At 40.9% G+C, this 19,265-nt stretch overlaps 1 protein-coding gene across 6 annotated transcripts in view; it reads left to right on the forward strand.

Annotated features, from left to right (window-relative positions):
- Positions 1-19,265, forward strand: part of ppm1e (protein phosphatase, Mg2+/Mn2+ dependent, 1E) — a 60,586-nt gene that overhangs the window by 29,955 nt on the left and 11,366 nt on the right. For all 6 annotated transcript variants that reach the window (XM_040032378.1, XM_040032380.1, XM_040032379.1 and 3 more), the window contains 2 exons: positions 11,229-11,350; positions 18,134-18,333. In XM_040032378.1, the coding sequence (XP_039888312.1) occupies positions 11,229-11,350; positions 18,134-18,333 (322 nt within the window). The remainder of the gene's footprint in view (positions 1-11,228; positions 11,351-18,133; positions 18,334-19,265) is intronic.

Raw genomic sequence — 19,265 nt, forward strand, 5'->3', positions numbered from 1 at the left:
TTTGAACCAAAAAATTTCCAACATTTTAGTCAATACATGATCATTGCAACCATGAAAGCTCCTCTAAAACCAATTCAAGCGTCGATATTTCCTCAGCTCTGTTTACTCTAACTACAGAATGGAAAACTGTGGAAAGACTTCGTATCACCTGCAGTAGTATCCTGGAGGTGTGCATGCTCTCACCACACATTCTATTTTATATTTAAATGCCTGCTTACATGAAGGAAATTGCATATATCCAACCTCATTGTATCCATCCTTTGCTTTGCAGCCACAGCACCAAATGTCCCTTAATTCACGGCTGAATGTAGTCCACAACAAAAGAACGATTTAATCTGTTTGTTAACGTCTGCTAAAAACTAAAGTGCTTTGTGGTTGTTTTAGGGAATCATGCAGCAGTTTGATAAAAACGAAACTATAACATGTCTGACCCATTTTTAAAGATTTACGAGAGCAAGATGGCTTTTTAATAGGATTTGTCGATAATGCGGAAATGCACAAGCTTTATCCTTTAAAGAGGAACAAAAACAGTAATTACTGTTAAGTGTTTATTACCAAGTGATTATACAGTGCTTAACTTGTACATGCATGTTGGGTTATTATATTTTGGCAGCTTTATTTATATAGGTAAATTAGAAGAACAAAAGGGGTGATTTATTTATTTATTTATTATGTTGTTTGTTTGCTTGTTTTTTTGCTTAATAACGCATATTAAGACTACGACGTGGTGTTATTTTAAAACATGAAAAAATCCTGAATGGAAAAATATAAAACGCCAAGCTTTACCCTTGATTTAGCAGAAAAAGATGTAATGAAAGCGAATTATTTGATATTGGAGCATTCAGAAGAGGCATCAGTGGATTCCTGCTACTCGCCATCAAATGCCAGAAGGCCCCAGTAACTGACTAAAGCACCACATGGTGTGTGTGGACTGAGGAGACAAATTAATTCATCAAAGTCATTTGAAAGCCATCTTAAGGGAGAAGCAGTACTAAAATGCCACAATTTAAGGCTTCCTGGCACACTTTGTGTTATGTAATCTTATCAGGTCCTCTTGAGAATACTGTGTTCACATAACAGTAGTTGTTAGGGACGGGCTAATTCAACATTTCCTTTGGAAATGTAAGGCTGGGAATAGCCTGAGGATTTTCTCTCTGTTGCTAGAAAAGGCTCTGCCGTCTTCCAGGTTTAATATGAGGGATGCCTGCTACAAGGGACCGGCGGCCAAACCAGAACATATCGATGGAGCCCAGTGAGTTCCCGTGGATTTCCACTCTCACCTCCACTTGGCACAGAAAAGGTTCAATATTTAGAATAATGAAGTGGGAGCTTGTTCTGTGGGCTTGGCAGCAGGACGACTGACACCACCGACTGTCAGTCACTTGCTTCCGTGTTGCTATGGAAACAACCTTGTTGCTCCGCTGCGGGGCTAAGAAAAAGCTTGTAGAAAGCATTGGTAGAAAAAAAAAGAAAGAGAAAAAACATGGCTGCATGCATGAGTCATCTGCTAACACATCCACCCAGAGCTCTCCAGTTTTATCACTGCGAGCAGCCTGTCAGAGCTCCCTGCACGACTGTAGCTAAACACAGCCGCAGCAGAGACCACATGAGAGAACAAAAGCAACCACAGACTGAGTTAAGGACCACGGGGGGAAGCCAGTAATCACCTTTGACTCAAGCATACCGCCATACCAGCTGCAAATCTTTTACTCATTTCTAATCACAGTCCAGCAACAGCAAGATGAAAGGGTTAGAGGGGAAATCCAGTCAGCAACAGCCAAAGTTAAAGGAAATACAACAAATAGTCTCCAGTATATTTGCCTTTATTACTAGGATTTTTTTCTTTTTTTTTATATCATTATGAATAGAGTTAATTTTGAATAGCCCGTATGAAGTCTAAGGAGTTTGGAAAAGAAAGCGTCTGGACTTCTTTAAGTTGATTGAAGACTTGCTTAAAGAAGCCCAGACGCTTTTCTTTCCAAACTCCTTAGACTACCATCACCTGGATGACTGAGAACCTTCACAGACATATGACTCATGAAGAAATTTTAGCACTTTTGAGAGCTTCAGAATGCTTTCAGTACATTTACTAGGTGGATTCTGTTTGCTGGGCAGTCTCAGGCTTTTAGCTTTTAACTACTGCTTCCAAATATTATTTCTTTTACCCTCAGCTTCCCAAACCTGCAGCTTTATTTACTTGGACAAATAAAATCAGTCCAGGATGTCCTTGCTCTTTTCTAAAGTAACCAAGTATCCACTGAAAATCACACACATATTAAAGCTGTAATAAAACTGCAGTTCTTCTTCCTCAAGAAACCAGTTTGTCCTTTACAAAGTCTCGAGGTCACCAGTAAAGTGGCAAGCTCAGTACCACAAACACCAGTCAAGGCACTCTAATCCAAAGCACCAGCCTTCTTTCTCAGTATTACTCGGCTCTAATTGTGTTGGATGATTTTATCTATGTATTTGTTCCTTTCACTTTTCAGAGATTCACACTGAAAAAACATAAGATAACATAAGAATAATGAGAAGGAAGGATATGTAAACTAGGGCAGAGCAGCGCCTGCAGATTGATTTTAAAGAAGCATTTTTTAGCCCGGCTGAACCGGCGCAGGTCGAGTAACATGTAGTCAGTCGTGCCGCTGCAGTGTGATGGTGTGAACTGAGATTAAGCCCTGCTTTAATCCTCCTCCGCTCCACATGACCTCACTGTGATGCATGAGCCACAGGGAACTGTCATTGGTGCGTCACGTCTTCTCCTGTGTGACCTGCAGCCAATCAGAGCTCCTCAGCTCAGCATCCACCCCCAACAGCCAGCCGAGAGTGAGGGAGGAGAGAGGGGAGTAGAGGGGAGAGAGAGGGAGGGGAAAATATGGGTTTCTATGAATGGAAACATGGAGGAGAGGATGCTGGTGATGGAGAAGCCCAAATAGGGACAGTCCCATACTGTCTAATTTCCTGGTGTCCACCCCCTTCTCTGTCTGTCTTTATTTTACCTAAAAATTACTAGATGCATAATTAAACAGTGGAAAGCAATCAAGAAGAGTTACTAAAGTAAAAGCACATCTCTCTGCTTTACTGCATTAACAGTGTTTTCAGCCAGGTTCTGACACCTTGATTAATAATCAACCATCCATCAATTAGCTTTTCCTGCTCTATCCTGCAGACAGTTGCCTACCCTCAGCTGACACTGAGCAAGAGGCGTCATTCATCCCGGACAGACAACCATGCACATCCACACCTACGGCTAATTTGGATTCACCACACTGTGTGAGAAAACCCACACAGTGTGCAGTCCCTTTGAATATTAATTACTTCAAAGAGCGTGGAAGAATAAATCACAAACAGAAAGGAAAACAATCCTAACCTTGTTTTTTTTTCTTTATGTCCATTAAAATCTCCTTAAAAACCTTAAAGAGATCATTTTTTGTTTAAACCAGTAATGGAGTATGCTGTATGTTTACGCAGCTTTGAAAGCAAAAAGCAGAACAGAGGAGCTGTTATAACACAGACCTGGGCACAGATTGTGGAAATACTGGATGAGTTTGCTGGTTTTGCCCTGGAGGGAGACAAAAAACATATTCTTATCGCTAAATGCCTGTGTGATCATGAAAATACCTTGGAAGTGACTCAGTACCAGATAAGAGCCCCCCCCCCCCCCCTCCCCACCTCATGTTTTCAACAAACACATTATTATGTCTCTAATGGGAGCTGACTGTGTAAAAGAAAGGGGGGAAGGCGGTTCTTTTTTATGTTTGGTGGAGAGCAGCCAAGAGAAAGCAACATGGGGGTCAACAGAGTCAAAGAATAACAGCTAAAAAGGCATTTATTCATAGCAAAAGGATAAAATGATATTAACAAAATTCAACATTGCCATGCAAGGCAAAAAAAAAAAAACCTAATAAAATTCTGCAGAGTAAAAAGTGATAAAAGCAAAAGACTGAGTTAGTGGCTAATCAGGTGAGGGCTCAGGTAGGAGGTAAAACTAAATGAAATAAGCCGTGCAATGAAATTGTGAAAATTAAAAGCATGCAACATAAAACAGAGAGCAAAATTAACTGCTAGAACCTACACACTAAACAAACCACAGCAAGTATAAAAACAATAAAAATATTTGTACTGGATTCATTGGATCCATTCCTCTAACAGTAACCCCACTTCTAAAAGTCGCTGAAAAGATAGCTTTGGCATATGTCGCAAACCACATTGAGATTTGGTTGAAAGGGTGGTTCTTTTTTCACCTTTTCAGGCAAGTTTAGTGGAAAGGGACCAATCTGCAAAGATGGCTTTTAACCTTCCAGGTTTCAAAGTTAATGAGATATCTGCCTGACTTAGTTGAACGTGCTATGATCATCGTTTTCATGGTTGTATCTCCGTGGTCCAAAAAAAAGATGCCGATCTTAGGCTAAATTGGGACAAAATCCGATGTCAGTGACTATTTCTGGGCTAAATAAATGCAGTGACAGGCAGATTTAACCCAGAAAATGTTCGGTGCTTGGTGGGACATTTACTAAAGTGAAACAGCCCACCGCTACTGCAGAAAGTTAGATGTGATGGTGATATTTTGGGAGCACTTTAGAAACATTTCTAACTCAAAGACCTCCTTTTCAAGGATATCTTTTGACCTGATGTTGGCAGCAGGCTTAGATGACTAAATTCACATTACGGCTTTGCAGACAGACAGTGTTGTTCTTTCCTTTGATCTGCGCTTTAAGAATGAGAACTAGATATTTCACCAATACAGCGTCTACACTTTCAAGGAGAAGTTTACCCATGAGGTTACAGTGGATGCTGCTTTATGGGAGCAGGCGTCTACTACTCCTTTCGTCATGTTTCTAGGCCTTGACCCAGTTTGAGAGCAGCATCAAGGACCTAATGTAAGACAGGTTTCTACAGGAGGACATGTAATATAAAACTTTTTTCTTTGTCAGGCAGACAAAGAAATATGATGCTGAATAAAAACCAAAAAGATTTAAAACACAGTAAAGAGTTTCAAGCTACTTTGCCTTTTTATTTCTCCTCAGTGGTGTGAGTTGTGGACAGAAGCATGAGGTTTTTGGGTTATCTGTCCATTCCTCCGCTCTGAACTCATGGACACGATATTTCCAGGATTTCTCAAGAAAATTTCTTCAAACTTTCCAAAACATTCACCTTGATTTGGGGATGAACTTATTTGGTTTGTGGAAGTCAAAAGTTAAAGGCTTGTTAGCTTTCTGATGGTTCGTCTGTGCACCTGTGTTTCACCCTGTCACCTTGAATATGCTTCAGCTTCCTACCGCCTACCTCTTTTGGCCTTTGACCTCAAAAGAATTTTTACAGCCTTTTTTACAGCATCTGGTCAGTTAAACTTCTGTGATATTTATCTGTCCACTTAAACTGTTGTGAATCCATTTCAGCTGCTTTGGTGCAACCCAAAGTCTCAGGTGGTGGCCACACATCGTTGCTCTCTTTGCTTTGTGCTGGTTCCCTTGTCACTGTTAGTAGCATGAGATGATGCCTGTAAGCCATTCAGGTTGGACACGTTGCCCAGCTTCTCCAGGGTGATGCGAGAGGGTTTGCAATGTCTCCCAGTCAGTGGAGGAGATATCAAGAGACATGAGGAGAGCTGGACAGCTAGAAGGGATTCAACCCAGCAGCAGTATGAGATATTTTGTGCAAGGAGTAACACGTGGAGCGCTGACGGAGCTCTGCCAAATGACCTCCAGTGGATACTCCTGTGCATGTTTCTGACCAAACTGTCAGGATCAGACTTCATCAGGGTGGAGCTGGCCTGGCGTTCGCTACAGAACTGGTAGGTTGCACCGGTGGCAGCCCCATCTTTTCACAGAGGACAGCAGAGTGACACTGAGCACATGTGACCGATATAAATGAGTTTTGTTTTTTTAAGTGTATATACCAGGTGTTTATGCTGTAATCAATCAAAGAGTTGTTGTTTTTTTCCTCCTTCCAGTCTCTCAAATATTGAAGTGAGATATAGTGATTGGAAAGGCCATAGCATGTGATTCCATTTGAGTCACTCTGATGATAAATTATCAGGGAAATACAACCTGTAATTTTTACACAAATTACAGGTTGAATGAACCTGTTAAACTATAAAGTAAACAGGACTGTGATCCTAAAGCTGCTGCAAGATATCACCGATTCTGGACTGTCGTGTTAGTACAGTAAAACACGAATAAAGTTTCTCTTTTGTTGAAAAGTTCCTGAGGTTCATGAGAGTTCAAGTCTGTCGTGAAGCTACAGGAATACGTCATACTCTAGCTGGATATATTCAGCTCAGTGTCAGGATGGGAATGAGTAATTGCCTTTTCAACATATTTAACTATTTCTGTAAAGATGATCGTCAGTGAAGTTATTTGTAGTTTTTGTGGTTGCCATGGCATGGCTCTTCCTCCAACACTGTAAAGTATTGAGAGAGCAGGAAGAAAGGAGAGGCAACAGCAGGTTGTAACTGCAAATGTAAAAAGCAAATTAGAGCTTCTTATTGGCAACATGAAATGTAAATTAAGACTTTATGTGCAGGTGTAACTGTTTTCATCTAATCTATAAATAAACTGCTCCAACGTGATGGATGACAAATAATAATCAAGGGAATATCTCATCATAAAAAAGTGGCTGCAGAGTAAATGCAAAAAACTGCAGCTGCTCTTGTGGCTACTTGAGGAGTGTTAGTCCAAAATCTACATCTGCAGCTTCATACAAAAAAGTAGATATTTTGCCCCTTTTATAACAAAAAACTCACCCACTGGGATTTTATTATGTTTTAAATTAGCTAAAAAATAAATAACTTGCTGTGTGATAAATTGCACTAAATGCCTTTGCAACAAGACAAATTCTACTCTTTTATTAATGCATTGTTTCACACCAATCCAACTCAGCAGGTTTAAGTATCTACACCCCATACCTGCACAGTCAGTGAATGCATCAGCTGATACCTTAGCATTTTTATTCATTTATAGCCACTATTACAAAAACACCACAGCGATGGCCAGAATACTAAAACATGGCTCCATGAACCACTGGGAGACGTGCTTTTTTTTTTAACTATGAGTCGTGCAAAGCTACTCTAGAAGCTCTCATTTGAGTCCATGAATTAAAATACTTAAAGCTACGTCTACTTAAAATCAAATGTGTTTAGGACCCACCCATCCACCCTGACCTCCTCTGGTTGTGAATTTGCATTGTCATAATTAATCCCGCAAGAAAGCTTTGTTACTTTAAAGGACACCATGTTGCCATGGGTACGAGTAAAATGGCTCATGCTGTTGATGTGCTTGGGAGGTCAGTCTTGCGATGAGACCACGCTTTGTTAGAGTCGTCTAATGGTATTTGCTAGTAAAAACACACATCTTTTCAGTCGTACATGGAAATTAACTCACTTAGCTGTCTCTGTTAGCAAGAGTACAGCTGAATTAATTAAAAATGTTGAGGTTGGCTGCCGCTGGCTTTGAGTTTTCATTGATTAAACCCATGCTATTTGACATACGAGCCACAGAGGCCCCTTTCACACTGACTGTATTTAATTTTAGAATATGTCCCTGCGTTGTACTCAGCCAACCCAGCTCATTTATTAGGGGGAAATTAAATGCAGTGCACTGAGTACTGTACTGAAAGTGTCCAACAGAGATTATCTGTATTCAGTTGCCCTAGTGCTACATTTTAAATTAATATGGAACATTATGCAGTATATCTGTTGAAGTTAAAATACGATGGATATATTGTGCTCCAAAGAAACAGAGTTCAAAATGACACATTGCACAAGCAGGATGTGGTCAAAATCAGCCTTTGGGAGTGATTATATATGTAAGGCTGATATAGGTAAAGCTAAGAGTCTACACAGCAGACATTTTATAAACAAAAACATATTTTCAGCTTAAATAAATCAAAGGTTATTAAAAAGAAACATAGTGCTGGTGATTTTTCTCTGGTGAAAGGTCAAAATGCCTTTTCGGACACCATCATTTTTTAGATGTAGGAACAACCCAGCTGTAAAATGCTGATCGAGGTCTAGACTAAAATCTACTGACATCTGGTACAGATGATGTTGTTGTTGTTGTTCTGCAACTGCTTTTGGCAATCCCAGTGATGCTGAAATATTTTTGTTTTGAACAAAGTACCTGACCATAAGTGCTTTTAGATTTAAATCTAAGCACTAAAACAGACACAAAACCTATTGTGTTTAGCACTAATTAGAATTAGTCAATTTTCTACGTGCTGAACTAAATAGTAAACAATGTCCAGCCACAGCAAGTTATCATTGTGGTAGCGATGTGCAACAGATTTTTTTTTTACCCACTAGTCTGGGGTTTGCCTAACATCTAAAAACAAAACTTTGAGTTAAGTGTTCTCCACATCAAGGTATTTTTTTAAATTATCTATCTGAAGGACCATGGATTAACTGGTGGACAGTGCCCTCGCTCTTATTTTGAAGGTTCAACTCATTGTTAACCAACCAGCCCTGGACTTTTTGTTTTTGTTTCACTTCTGTCAGACAAAGCCAGTCACTTCAGATGCCTCCCAAAGAGTCTTTGGTCCTGGGGTTGATCAGCTCAAGTGCTGACCTGTTATGCTCTTGAGTTCACTGCAAGTTGAATGGCCACTCCATCCAGAAGTGGATGAATTTGCTGAGATAACTAAACATATTTATCTGTCCGAGCAACTTATTAATCATATTATTTAATCTTTAATTTATTAAAGGGTTAGTTTATCTCCATTTCCATTCACCCACACATATGCACAGCATCCCCCCCAAAAAATGATTCAACTCTTTGGGAAACAGTGTCGTTAGTGTTTTTTAGACCTACTTTGATTCAATATTTTCACTTTTCAGTGATCTTTGTCAGTTTTTAGTTGCAGCAGAGTTTGGCTGAGGTACCAAAATTACTTGGTCAACTTTAGCAAAAGATAAGGTTTCAGGTTAATATAATCCAGTGTCCTCAATCATAGGTATAGAGACCAGTCAGCAACTCACTCGCACCTCTGGTTGCTAGGGAGAAATGTGTACTCCCCAACCAGTTGGTGAGTGGTTTGCTGCACCGAAACCTCCTTGTGATTGTTTTGGTCATGGAAGACACTAACTTATTGCTTTTTGAAACATGTTTGGTTGCATTGGTAAGGCACAACTTTTACGTTGATGAGAAAGCCTCACTACAGCTGATCGAGCACTATCTTTTTGCAGACGAGGCACTGACATCCATTCAAACTGAAGGCGACCATGCCGACTTGCTAGCAACCAAAGCAATCACAAGGTTTGCTTTGGTTTATTACAGCCTTACATAGCTGGTAGTCTGGGTGTGCTGTGTATATTCTGTTGATGTAAGCATAGGGTGTTAGAATGTGTTTAGAATATAGCATGACATTTTTTTGGACACATATATACTTCAGTTTGTAAGTTTCTCTTTCAGCACAGTAACCTCTGAACACTCGCTGCCTCCCATCTGTTGTCCCACTTAATGAATCACCCCCAGAGGAGTGCACAGCCTCAGGTGCTGTTTCCTGGTTTGAACCTTTGTTCGATCATGCCCTGCTTTCTTTAAAACCAACATTACTGCTTCATTAACAAATCGTGTAACCAAAATCAGAGCTTCTCAACACACCTGCCGGAAGTTTTAGATTGTGTGAATGCTTGAAGGATTTTCAGGTGTGACCAGATCAGATTATTGTATCAGTCCAGTTCAGGAGAGTCGTTTTTCACTGCTTGTGGCTCCTTAATTAAAAAGCCATTGAGCTAACATCACTTCAGTTCAGATATATTTTCAAGTTAATTTGAGTGCTATGGAGACTATCCAGACATTAGGTTACTATGGTTACCTGCATCTGGATGTGGCCTAGTTATCGTGGTGACTCATGTACAGCAAGCCTTCAGTCCTTCAAACGACCCTCCTCTGCTTCCTCCCACTCCTTCTCCTCCTCCTCCCCTCCTCCCCAGCTCTCGTTAACCTTAAGAAAAAGGCACACCTCCTCCAGCGTGCGCAGATGTGGCCAGATGTTGTGATATTCTGCTGCACTAAGCAGAACTTTGTGTTATAAAATTTTAAAATCCTTCAAGGCAAATACGCACGTGGGCTTTCCACAGATGACATGCGTGATATTTGATTTATATTTTATACCTATATTTCAAATATTAATGTTAATTTCAAACAGAATTACAAAGTGTAAAGTTAAAGGTGTTTTGTTTATTGTGAAATATCTCGTACAGCTCATCAGCAGTGTCCATTAGGGGGCGGTACCCCACACTTTGAGAATCACTCATGTAATAAATTCTGTTTAGGTTTTTCATGTGATGTCATATTTCTCAAGAGTGGTCCACCATGTTGGACGAGATACAATCTCTGGTTTCTAGAGAAAAAAAAATTGTATTCCCTGACCCTTTGGCAAGTGTTTGCTGTGAAATTGGTGATTAGCCTTGTGTTTGTTAAATGAGCCCTGACTGATTTTATGTGTTTGAGCTCTTATTCATTGACCCTACTGCATCATGTGCCTAGAAGATAATCCATGACTGAAAAACCCGAATACTAGAGGTGAGGCCTAGCACATAGCTAGCAGTTACACCACATATGTCAATCAAGAAAGCCATATCCAAGATTAAGCCTCACCGGTATGCAAATGGATGTGTGGATAAAAATGGATGAAAAATAAATCGCCTACCTTACAGTTAATATAAAGGAAGAAACTGTGCATAGAGACCCAACCCTTTTTTGTACCAGGCTGCAAACACGTTCATTAACATGGGAGTCTATCGGGACTGACTCGTTTTTGGAGCCAGCCTCAAGTGGTGACTAGAGGAACTGCAATTTTAGATCATCTTTCAGCCTGCCAGAGTGGGGGTTTGCCTTGTTAAGTGAATGGCATGACTTATTATAAAAATTTAACTTTTTAATAATTTTACTGCTATGTAAAAATGTGATTGCTCTGAAGCAGAAAAATGACCACAGATGTATATTTCTGAGATCTGTGTGCTGTCATTTCTTATTACTTATAATCAGATATGCAGTATCTGTGCTGATGCCCACACCTGTGACGAGCCAAAATCAGCCAATAATACCTGCCAAAACTTGTTTGTGTTAAGGCTCCAAGAAAGCATCAGTAATGCTGTTTGTTCCGGCATGTTAGTATTGTGGATCCTTGAATATATTTCCTAATAAACCTAGATCATGCTGTCAGTCGATGATGTAAGATGATTTTTCTTTCTGACCCATTCTTAACTGTGTCGTCTCTCCTCACCACAGTAACTGCCCGTGCTCCCTGGCTGCCGCCTTGGCCAGAGCCACAGCAGACAGCCTCCTGCAGACTGACCTCTCTATTCACCACCTCAATAAGACTGTAGAAGATGGAGCTGACCCATTACCACGTGAGTCCCCAGGGAGCCCACGAGACCGCTCTCTCACACAAATTAGGTCTCTCTCTCACTTCATCCCACACACATGCACATAGGCATATAACCACCAGGGCTTTGTCCCAGTTCTCCCCCACAAAGCTGCACGGAGAGGTGTTTGACCGCTAGAGGGCACAAAGTAAACTCCGAAGCACACCCAAAGCTGTCAGCCAGGATGTGCTAAATCCAACAATGGCCAGCATATTTACATCAAAATGGTTTTCAAGCTACATGAAAGCTGTATACTGGAGAAAACACAGCATGCAAAGATATACAAATTACCTTCAACAGTCAACATCTGCTCAAACTGCAATTAGGCTGTCAGTTTGTCAGCTGTCATGTTTTGCAGAGGACGAGATATGTATTAGTCAAAAATAGTCCCAAAGAACTGCTGTTTGACATGTACATTGCCAGCTGTTTTCGAAGGCAACTGTCTTTTTTGGGGTTTTTTGGGTTTTTTTAAATAAGCTGAAATGATGCATTTATGACTTGTTTTTTAACTTAATGACTTCTTTGGGAACTAAAGTAAAGGAACCCGTTCAGTATTGACAGTCTAAAGTGTTGCTCTGTTAGCCCTTTTGATCAATTTGTGAAAAATCAATGAGGAAAACAGTTTCATTTCAAAGGGAGTCCTTCAACTGTAGCTTGCTCTCTTGATCCTGGTGGTGGGGTTGTTGGTGCCAGACTGGTCTGAGTATTTCAGAAACTGCTGATCTACTTCACAGCCATCTCTAGGATTTACAGAGAATACTCGGAAAAAAGGAAATATCCATTGAGCATCAGTTCTGGAAGGGAACAGTAACTTAAATAACCACTTGTTACAACCGAAATGCAGAAGAGCAACTCTGAATGTTGAAGCAGATGGACTACAGCAACAGCACTAGTTAGTCAGCTAAGAACAGGAAACTGAGGCTACAGTTCACCAGGCTCACTAAAATTGCTGTCTTGTCTTGAGTCTTGGTTTCTGCTATATTTGGATTGTAGGGTCAGAATTTGGCATAAACAATACGAAAGCATGGCTCCATCCTGCTTTGTATCAATATTTCAGGCAGGCGGTGGTGTAATTGTGTGGGGGATATTTTCTTGGCACACTTTGGGCTTCTTACTACCAACTGGGCATCATTTAAACACCAGGTCCATCCTTTTATGACCACAGTCCACCCATCGTCTGATGACTGCTTCCAGCAGGAAAACACACCATGTAAAAAAGCTTAAATCATCTCAAACTCGTTTCTGCGTTCACTGTACTCAAATGGACTGGTGGTTTCCAGCATCTTGTTGACTCTGTTGCATAAAGAAATAAAGCATCAAACAATGTACAAGCAGTGCGTACCTAATAAACTGGCCCTTGAGTGTATGTTCTAATGTAACTTATTGTGGTTTTTAATCATTTGTGCAAAAAGGAGATGAAAAATCGCACAAAATTATCAAACATAATTACTTATATTTAGACAAAAAGATACTCTGCTACTCACAGTCTGAGCAACTTATGTGTGTATAAGTTTTATATATAGCTTTAAAATATAGCTTTTTCCATTTTCCATTGTGGAAATTGTCTCTATGATTACAAATTATTTAAAATGTTAACAGGCATCTCAGTTTAATATTTAAATATTAAACTGAGATGCCTAATTATGGAATTTTTAGCACCAAATTCCAATAAAATCTAATCTGATAATGTTAAAAAAAACATAGAGGTATTAACTGACAGCCATTATCCATGCCACAACAATGGACCTATTTCTGCAAAATACTAAAAGTTGTAGGAGAAGTAAATCCAGAGGTTCATGGTAGGAAACATTAAGAATATTGCACGTGCAAATATCAGTTAGTTAATTAAAAATGATTTATTCTTTGAAAACAAATTTTTAACCATTTTTGATTTGTCGTGCAGCCAATCATTTGCTAACAGTCACAAAAATCTAGTATTGCTAACATATGTCAGAGATGTTGTTTTTTTTCTTACAGTGAACAAGAAATTATAACTTTACGTTTCAAATTAAAATTCAAAAATGCTTTATTTATTCTCAACAGAGCAATTATAAAGGAGCAGAGAACGTCAGCTGAGACATACAATATTGAAAAAAATTAAATAAATAGAAAAAGTACAAAAATATAAATGCAATCCAATTACCAAAAACACTCATTATTTACTAAAACCATAAAAGCATAAAGACTGGGTTTGTTTCCATTACATTACACCAGTTTCTCTTTAGTTCTCCTGCTTTAAGCGGGCGAAGCGCATACAGTGAATCCAGCATCAGGAGCTGTAGAAAGGTTGTAAATGTTCTGCTCTTGCTGGAGTTGTAGTGAGGCTCAGAGTGCACCACCACCACCATCTCTCTGCTTGTGCGTCTTGTGTTGCGTAACAGCCGATCACATCCTGTTTGATGCCGCTTCATTGCACGCCACAATTCTCTTTTTTTTTCCCCCTCCAACTATTTGCAAGGTGTTATGAATAGACCTTTACAACATCTCCATTTGGAGCAAGACAGACGGGAGGAGAACGTGAAACATTCGGCTCACAAAGTGCAGTTTATTACCAGGACATTGGGTTTGATGTGCACATACTTTTAAAAAGGAGGATGAGTGGATGCAGCACCAGCTGGCTCTCCATCTCGCTGATGCCATATTTTTCAAGCAAAGTGACAGTGAGAAGAGAGAGAAAAATCAGGATAGACTATAATACCAGCAGATAGCATTAGTAGGTCACGCTCACATACTCGCACAGACGTGGTTATTACAGCGAGCGCATATTCTGCTTACAGGCTCGCCTCTGTTCCACTAACTTGTGTACCTGAGTGAAATCTGCCAATGACTTTGCCTTTCTGACAAAGTAAAACAGGCCCCTGGAGTGCCTCTGTTCACAAGGGTGTAATTTCCTCCGGGGGATGAGGAGTTTTCAAATGTCATTGTTGGGTATTTTTTGACACAGCAGAAAAATTTAGACAAGAACCTTTTAGTTTAATTCACCCTGTAAAATCTCTCTGAGAGGAAGATGTGCAGGGACTACCCAGGGATAAAGTACTTTAATTTGACCCATGGTTCTTTAATTTTTGTGGGGGTAAGAAGAAAAGAAATTGTCCTAAAACAACATCTTGTTTGGAATAAAAATGCAACACAAGCAATGCACACTAATGCGTTTGCTCTGCTACGGTTATCTCGCAAAGCAGTTTAAGGTAAATGTTACTGACGATTTGTCTTCTGCTATCTGGAGAAATATTAAACCTTGTCCAGAAAACTGTGCTGTAAGGATGAAATGGCAACGGTGCAACCAAAAAATTGGAACTGTGATCCACATGAAGCAATAAAAAGGTTTATTTATTCAAATACTTACTCATTAAAGAAAATACTCTTGTTGTAAGCTGAATGTAGACCAACCTCATGAAGGTTCGAAACTCCACTCATTAACTTTCTTTTTTCCTCTCCATCTGGCCAGTACGAGCAAAACCTGCCAGAGGAAAATATAGGAACAAAGAAGTAGCAAGATAACAATGTTAACACATAATTATTTTCAGCTATTAAATCCCCCCCCCCCCCCCCCCCCCCTTTCAACTTAACTGAACTTAACTACTGAGGTTTTGTTGAAGACAGAGTCGGTAAATTAAAATAAATTGATATGGTGACAGACACAGACGTCACACCCCTGCAATGGCTTATCCTGATCAGTTACCAGAAAATGTATTTATGCTCATTTATGTAATCACTTAATGCACTGCTCAAATGAATTAAGGGACCACTTGATCATCATAGTATGACACACAAACGTCTGGGATATTAATCTCTCCAGTCGGGAAGGAGAAACCACTGCGAGTCCATTTCAGCTTTGATGCAAATGAAATTGACGACAGGTGCACTGAAAGGCAACAACAACACAAGCTCCAAAAAGGGAGTGTTTTTGCAGGTGGTGGCCACAGATCATTGCTCTCTCCTTCTCCTCTGTGGCTCTTTTTTTTCTACAGTTTTGCTTTTTGCCAGTGTCCTGATCACTGCTGTTACCACGAGATGGTATCTGTTGCACAGGGAGTCCAGCTTCTCCACGATCAAAAGGTTTCCTGTGTGAAGAGCGTGGAGGAGATATAAGGAGATGGGCTGTAGGAGAACAAGACAAGGGCTCAAAAGGGCTGAGATCTCCTCCTTTATGTGTGAAAGAACAGGAGGAAAACTGCCAAAGTCCTGTAAATTATGACCTCGGCCAGGATATTCACTTGCATGAGGCCCCAACGTCCTAGAGTGGGGCCTGTGCTCATAGATGAGAAAAATGCACTTCTACTGGCTTTCACCAGGAAACAGAGCTGGCAGGTCTATACTGAGCTCATTAGACAGATGCTGTCTAAAATCCTGGAGAAGCTGGTCTAGCTGGATAAACAGAATGGGCTGCAGGTCCCGTCCCCTGTTGCCAGCAGTGACAAAGGCACCAGCAAAAATCAGTCAGGAAGGAGAAGGAGAGAGCGATGCCCTGAAGCACCACCTGCGAAACCATCCCTTGTTTAGGGCTTGTCTTGTTGTTTCTTCTCAAATGCACCTTTAATCACTTTGATTTCCACCAAAGTAGCTGACATGGATTCAGAGTGGTTTCTGCTTCCTAACTGGACAGATTGATAACCCTGAAGTTGTGTTATATTGTGACGATAAGTGCTCCCTTCATTATTTTTTGAACAGCAAAAACACCAGGTGTTTTCTAATTTCTCAAACATGAATCTTTTTTTTTTTTTTTTTTTTTTTTTTGCCTGTCCCGTTTGGCTCTTTTGCCATCAGAATTATTGTCTAAAGGCAAAGAAAGATGCCCAACGGATTTACTTTACCAAATTGACCATCCCAGCCTTGCCGTAATGGTCCATTTGATTCACCTTTTATTGTTTATTTTATTTTCACTTGCTGAATACGGGACAGACTTGACTGGAGGAAAGAAGGGGAGAAAGAAAGAGGGAAAGAGAAACAGCTGAGAAGAGGGATGGGGGAGAAGGGCAAAAAACAAAAACCAACAGAATGGGCAGAAAAAAAAAATGCATATATCGATCACCTGGATCACCTGTTGAGAAAGAAAAAAGAAAACAAGCAGAAGAGAACAAGAGTAATAGAATAAACAACATCACAATGATATATGGGAATATGACAGTAAATACTAAATATTAAACATTATTGTGCAGCACATAAGATCGACAGCACACAGTGTGCTTTGAGGTAGGAGCCAAAAAGGGTGTAGTTTGTGGGTGTGATCACCCGTGTGTACACCTGTGAGCATGGACGCGCTTGTTTTTTTTAAAAGGTTCCTTCATGTAATGATCTGCTAGAGGGTGTGGGGGGGCCACTGCCCCGTCCTCCAGGGCATGAAGCAGGTATGGAGGAGATCAAAACTCCAGACATCCAGAGGCCCCCAGAACACAAGAGACCAAGGAAGACCAACAGAGGGGCAGCCGTGCCACTGTCCCAGAAAGAGCTGAGGAGAGTCCCAGATGAGGGCTCACTCAGCAGCCGCGGAGCAGAAGCCAGGGGGAGTTGCAGTGACGCGCCCGTGAGCTCCGCCGGCAGCCAGCTGTGCCTGAGTGACCGAGCCCCAGGCCGAGAGGCCGGTGGCACCCCACCTCCGAAGTGGCCCGAGCGAGCCCCAGGCTCCAGGCCCCGATAAGCAGGCCGCCAAGGAGTGAGCCGGTGTGTACCTGGACGCCCATCCCCAGACACAAAGAACCACTAACGCACCGATGTCTGAGGGAGTCCGCCACTGGCAGGGGAAGTGGTGGGGGGGAGATAGGACCTCCAAACCTTGGAGGGCCTGAGATGTCCCCAGGGAGGTGGCGTCTGACACCCAACCTGACATATAGACACAGACATACAGGCACACACAGATACAAACATCCATTCCCACCCTCATGCTCTCATATGCACTTACTCCACACTCAACCAACGTGGAGACAGACATAAAGAGACGCTGTACACACGATCACACTCCCCAAGCGTACTCTACGAACCGGGTCTAGGTACCCTTGCCCCTGGAGGGGGGAACTGCACCCAGACCCAGGTGGTGTTACCCTTTTCCCTGCGGTGGGGAGAGGCAGACCGCCCCGACTCCGCAGCAGCAGGGAGGCCCCACCCTCCAGACCACAGTCGGACGGCCAACTCCTCCTCCTAGCCCCCCCGCTCCAAACATGAATCTTTGCAGTTTATATATAAATGTAAACTGAATGTCTTTGAGTTTTAGATTAGACATCTGAAAATGTTGCCTTGGACTCTGGGAAACTACACTGAAGATTTTCTGTGTTTTCCTGACATTTCATTGAGGAACAGCTAATTGACATAAAAAAATAAATGTACTTTGTACCTCAAACAGTTATTGCAAGCCTACATTAAACCTTTCCTTAAATGAAATAAATAACTATCATATAAATTTAAATGGTCACAAAAATGATCACTGATTTACAGATGTGCCATTTCAGGGTAACCGAAATATTGTTTTACTTTCGCTATGGTAAGAAAACTGGATTAAACTGTAAGAGTGATTCATGCACATTTTCTTTATCTTTCCAGTACTCTGTGTCACTATTAGAAGCTATTGTTACTGCAGACTGAGCGATCACCTCTCAGACAGCTTTCAGAGGCACCTAGAGACGCACTGTTTGATGTTCAAAAGATACATCTCTGATAGAGTATACTTTCAAAAGTGCAAGCTCTATAAACTGAGCTCCAAACCAACAGTGGAAGCAATGAAGCTAAAATAGAACAGCCTGGCTCATCGCGTGTGTGTGTGTTTGTGTGTGTCAGAGATGGAGTCTGTGAAGCTGGCCCGGCTGGTGTTTAATAGACTGTTTGAGACGTGCTGCCTCTGGCTGAAGGAGCTCCCCTTCCGCCGTCGTCCACAGCCATATTATGAGACGTCCATCCACGCCATCAAGAACATGCGGCGCAAGATGGAGGACAAGCACATCATCATCCCTGACTTCAACACACTCTTCAATATTCAGGTAGGGGTTAGTGTCAAAAACACACAAAAACTCATGCATTAAATATGTTACGTTAGGCCGCAGGTCAGCAAACTGCAGCTCATGAGCCATGGGTTAGAATTACGGTCAATCATAACCTAATTAATACACTATCCTGGATCAACACAATAATGATTCCACAACATTGGAACTGACCAATCACATTGTTGTGATGTCATAGCTTTGCGACTTGCAAAAAAACTTGCTGATGTCCACTTAGGAAAAGGTTAGGTTAGGTTTAGGATTACGGGGCTATAGGTTAGGGTTATGAGATCAGGGTTACGGTTTTGTGTGTGGTGGGACGGTCTTTCCACATCGCAAAACAATGACATCACTACAATGTTGAACCTGGACCAACGTTACTTTTGTTTATCCAGAAACAACACTAACATGACAATATCAGATCAAACATTAATACATATTAATGTTTGATCACATTAATCACATTAATGTGATCACATTAATACATCATTTCTGGCCCCTTGTTTCTATTTTTGTACTCTGTTAGCAACAACAACCCTTTTCAAGCTATTTTTATTTAATTATTTATTGATGAAATAGGGCTCGAAAACTTACATTAGGACCATAAACTCCATAGTAAAATGTTTTCTGAAATCAGAGGAGTCGCCTCCTGCTGGCAATAAGAAAGAATGCAGTCGATTTGGCACAAATCATATTAAACACCCAGCTTCTCTCTATCTTTGTTTGGTTGCCCCTAAACTACATGATCAGACCTTGAGCAGCCAGGTACATCTTGGGCCCCTGAAGGATCTTATTTCATCATCATGGTGCCTAGCAACTACCCACCATCATGCTAAAAGGACCCATATGTAGCATTTAAGTACCTGTAATTCCGTATATTTCATATAGAATACCTTAGCAAATATTGCATATAGTAACTTTTGATATATCCA

The sequence above is a fragment of the Simochromis diagramma genome, unplaced genomic scaffold (assembly GCF_900408965.1).
Source record: "Simochromis diagramma unplaced genomic scaffold, fSimDia1.1 OVJJ01000216.1, whole genome shotgun sequence".
Taxonomy (NCBI): Eukaryota; Metazoa; Chordata; class Actinopteri; order Cichliformes; family Cichlidae; genus Simochromis; species Simochromis diagramma.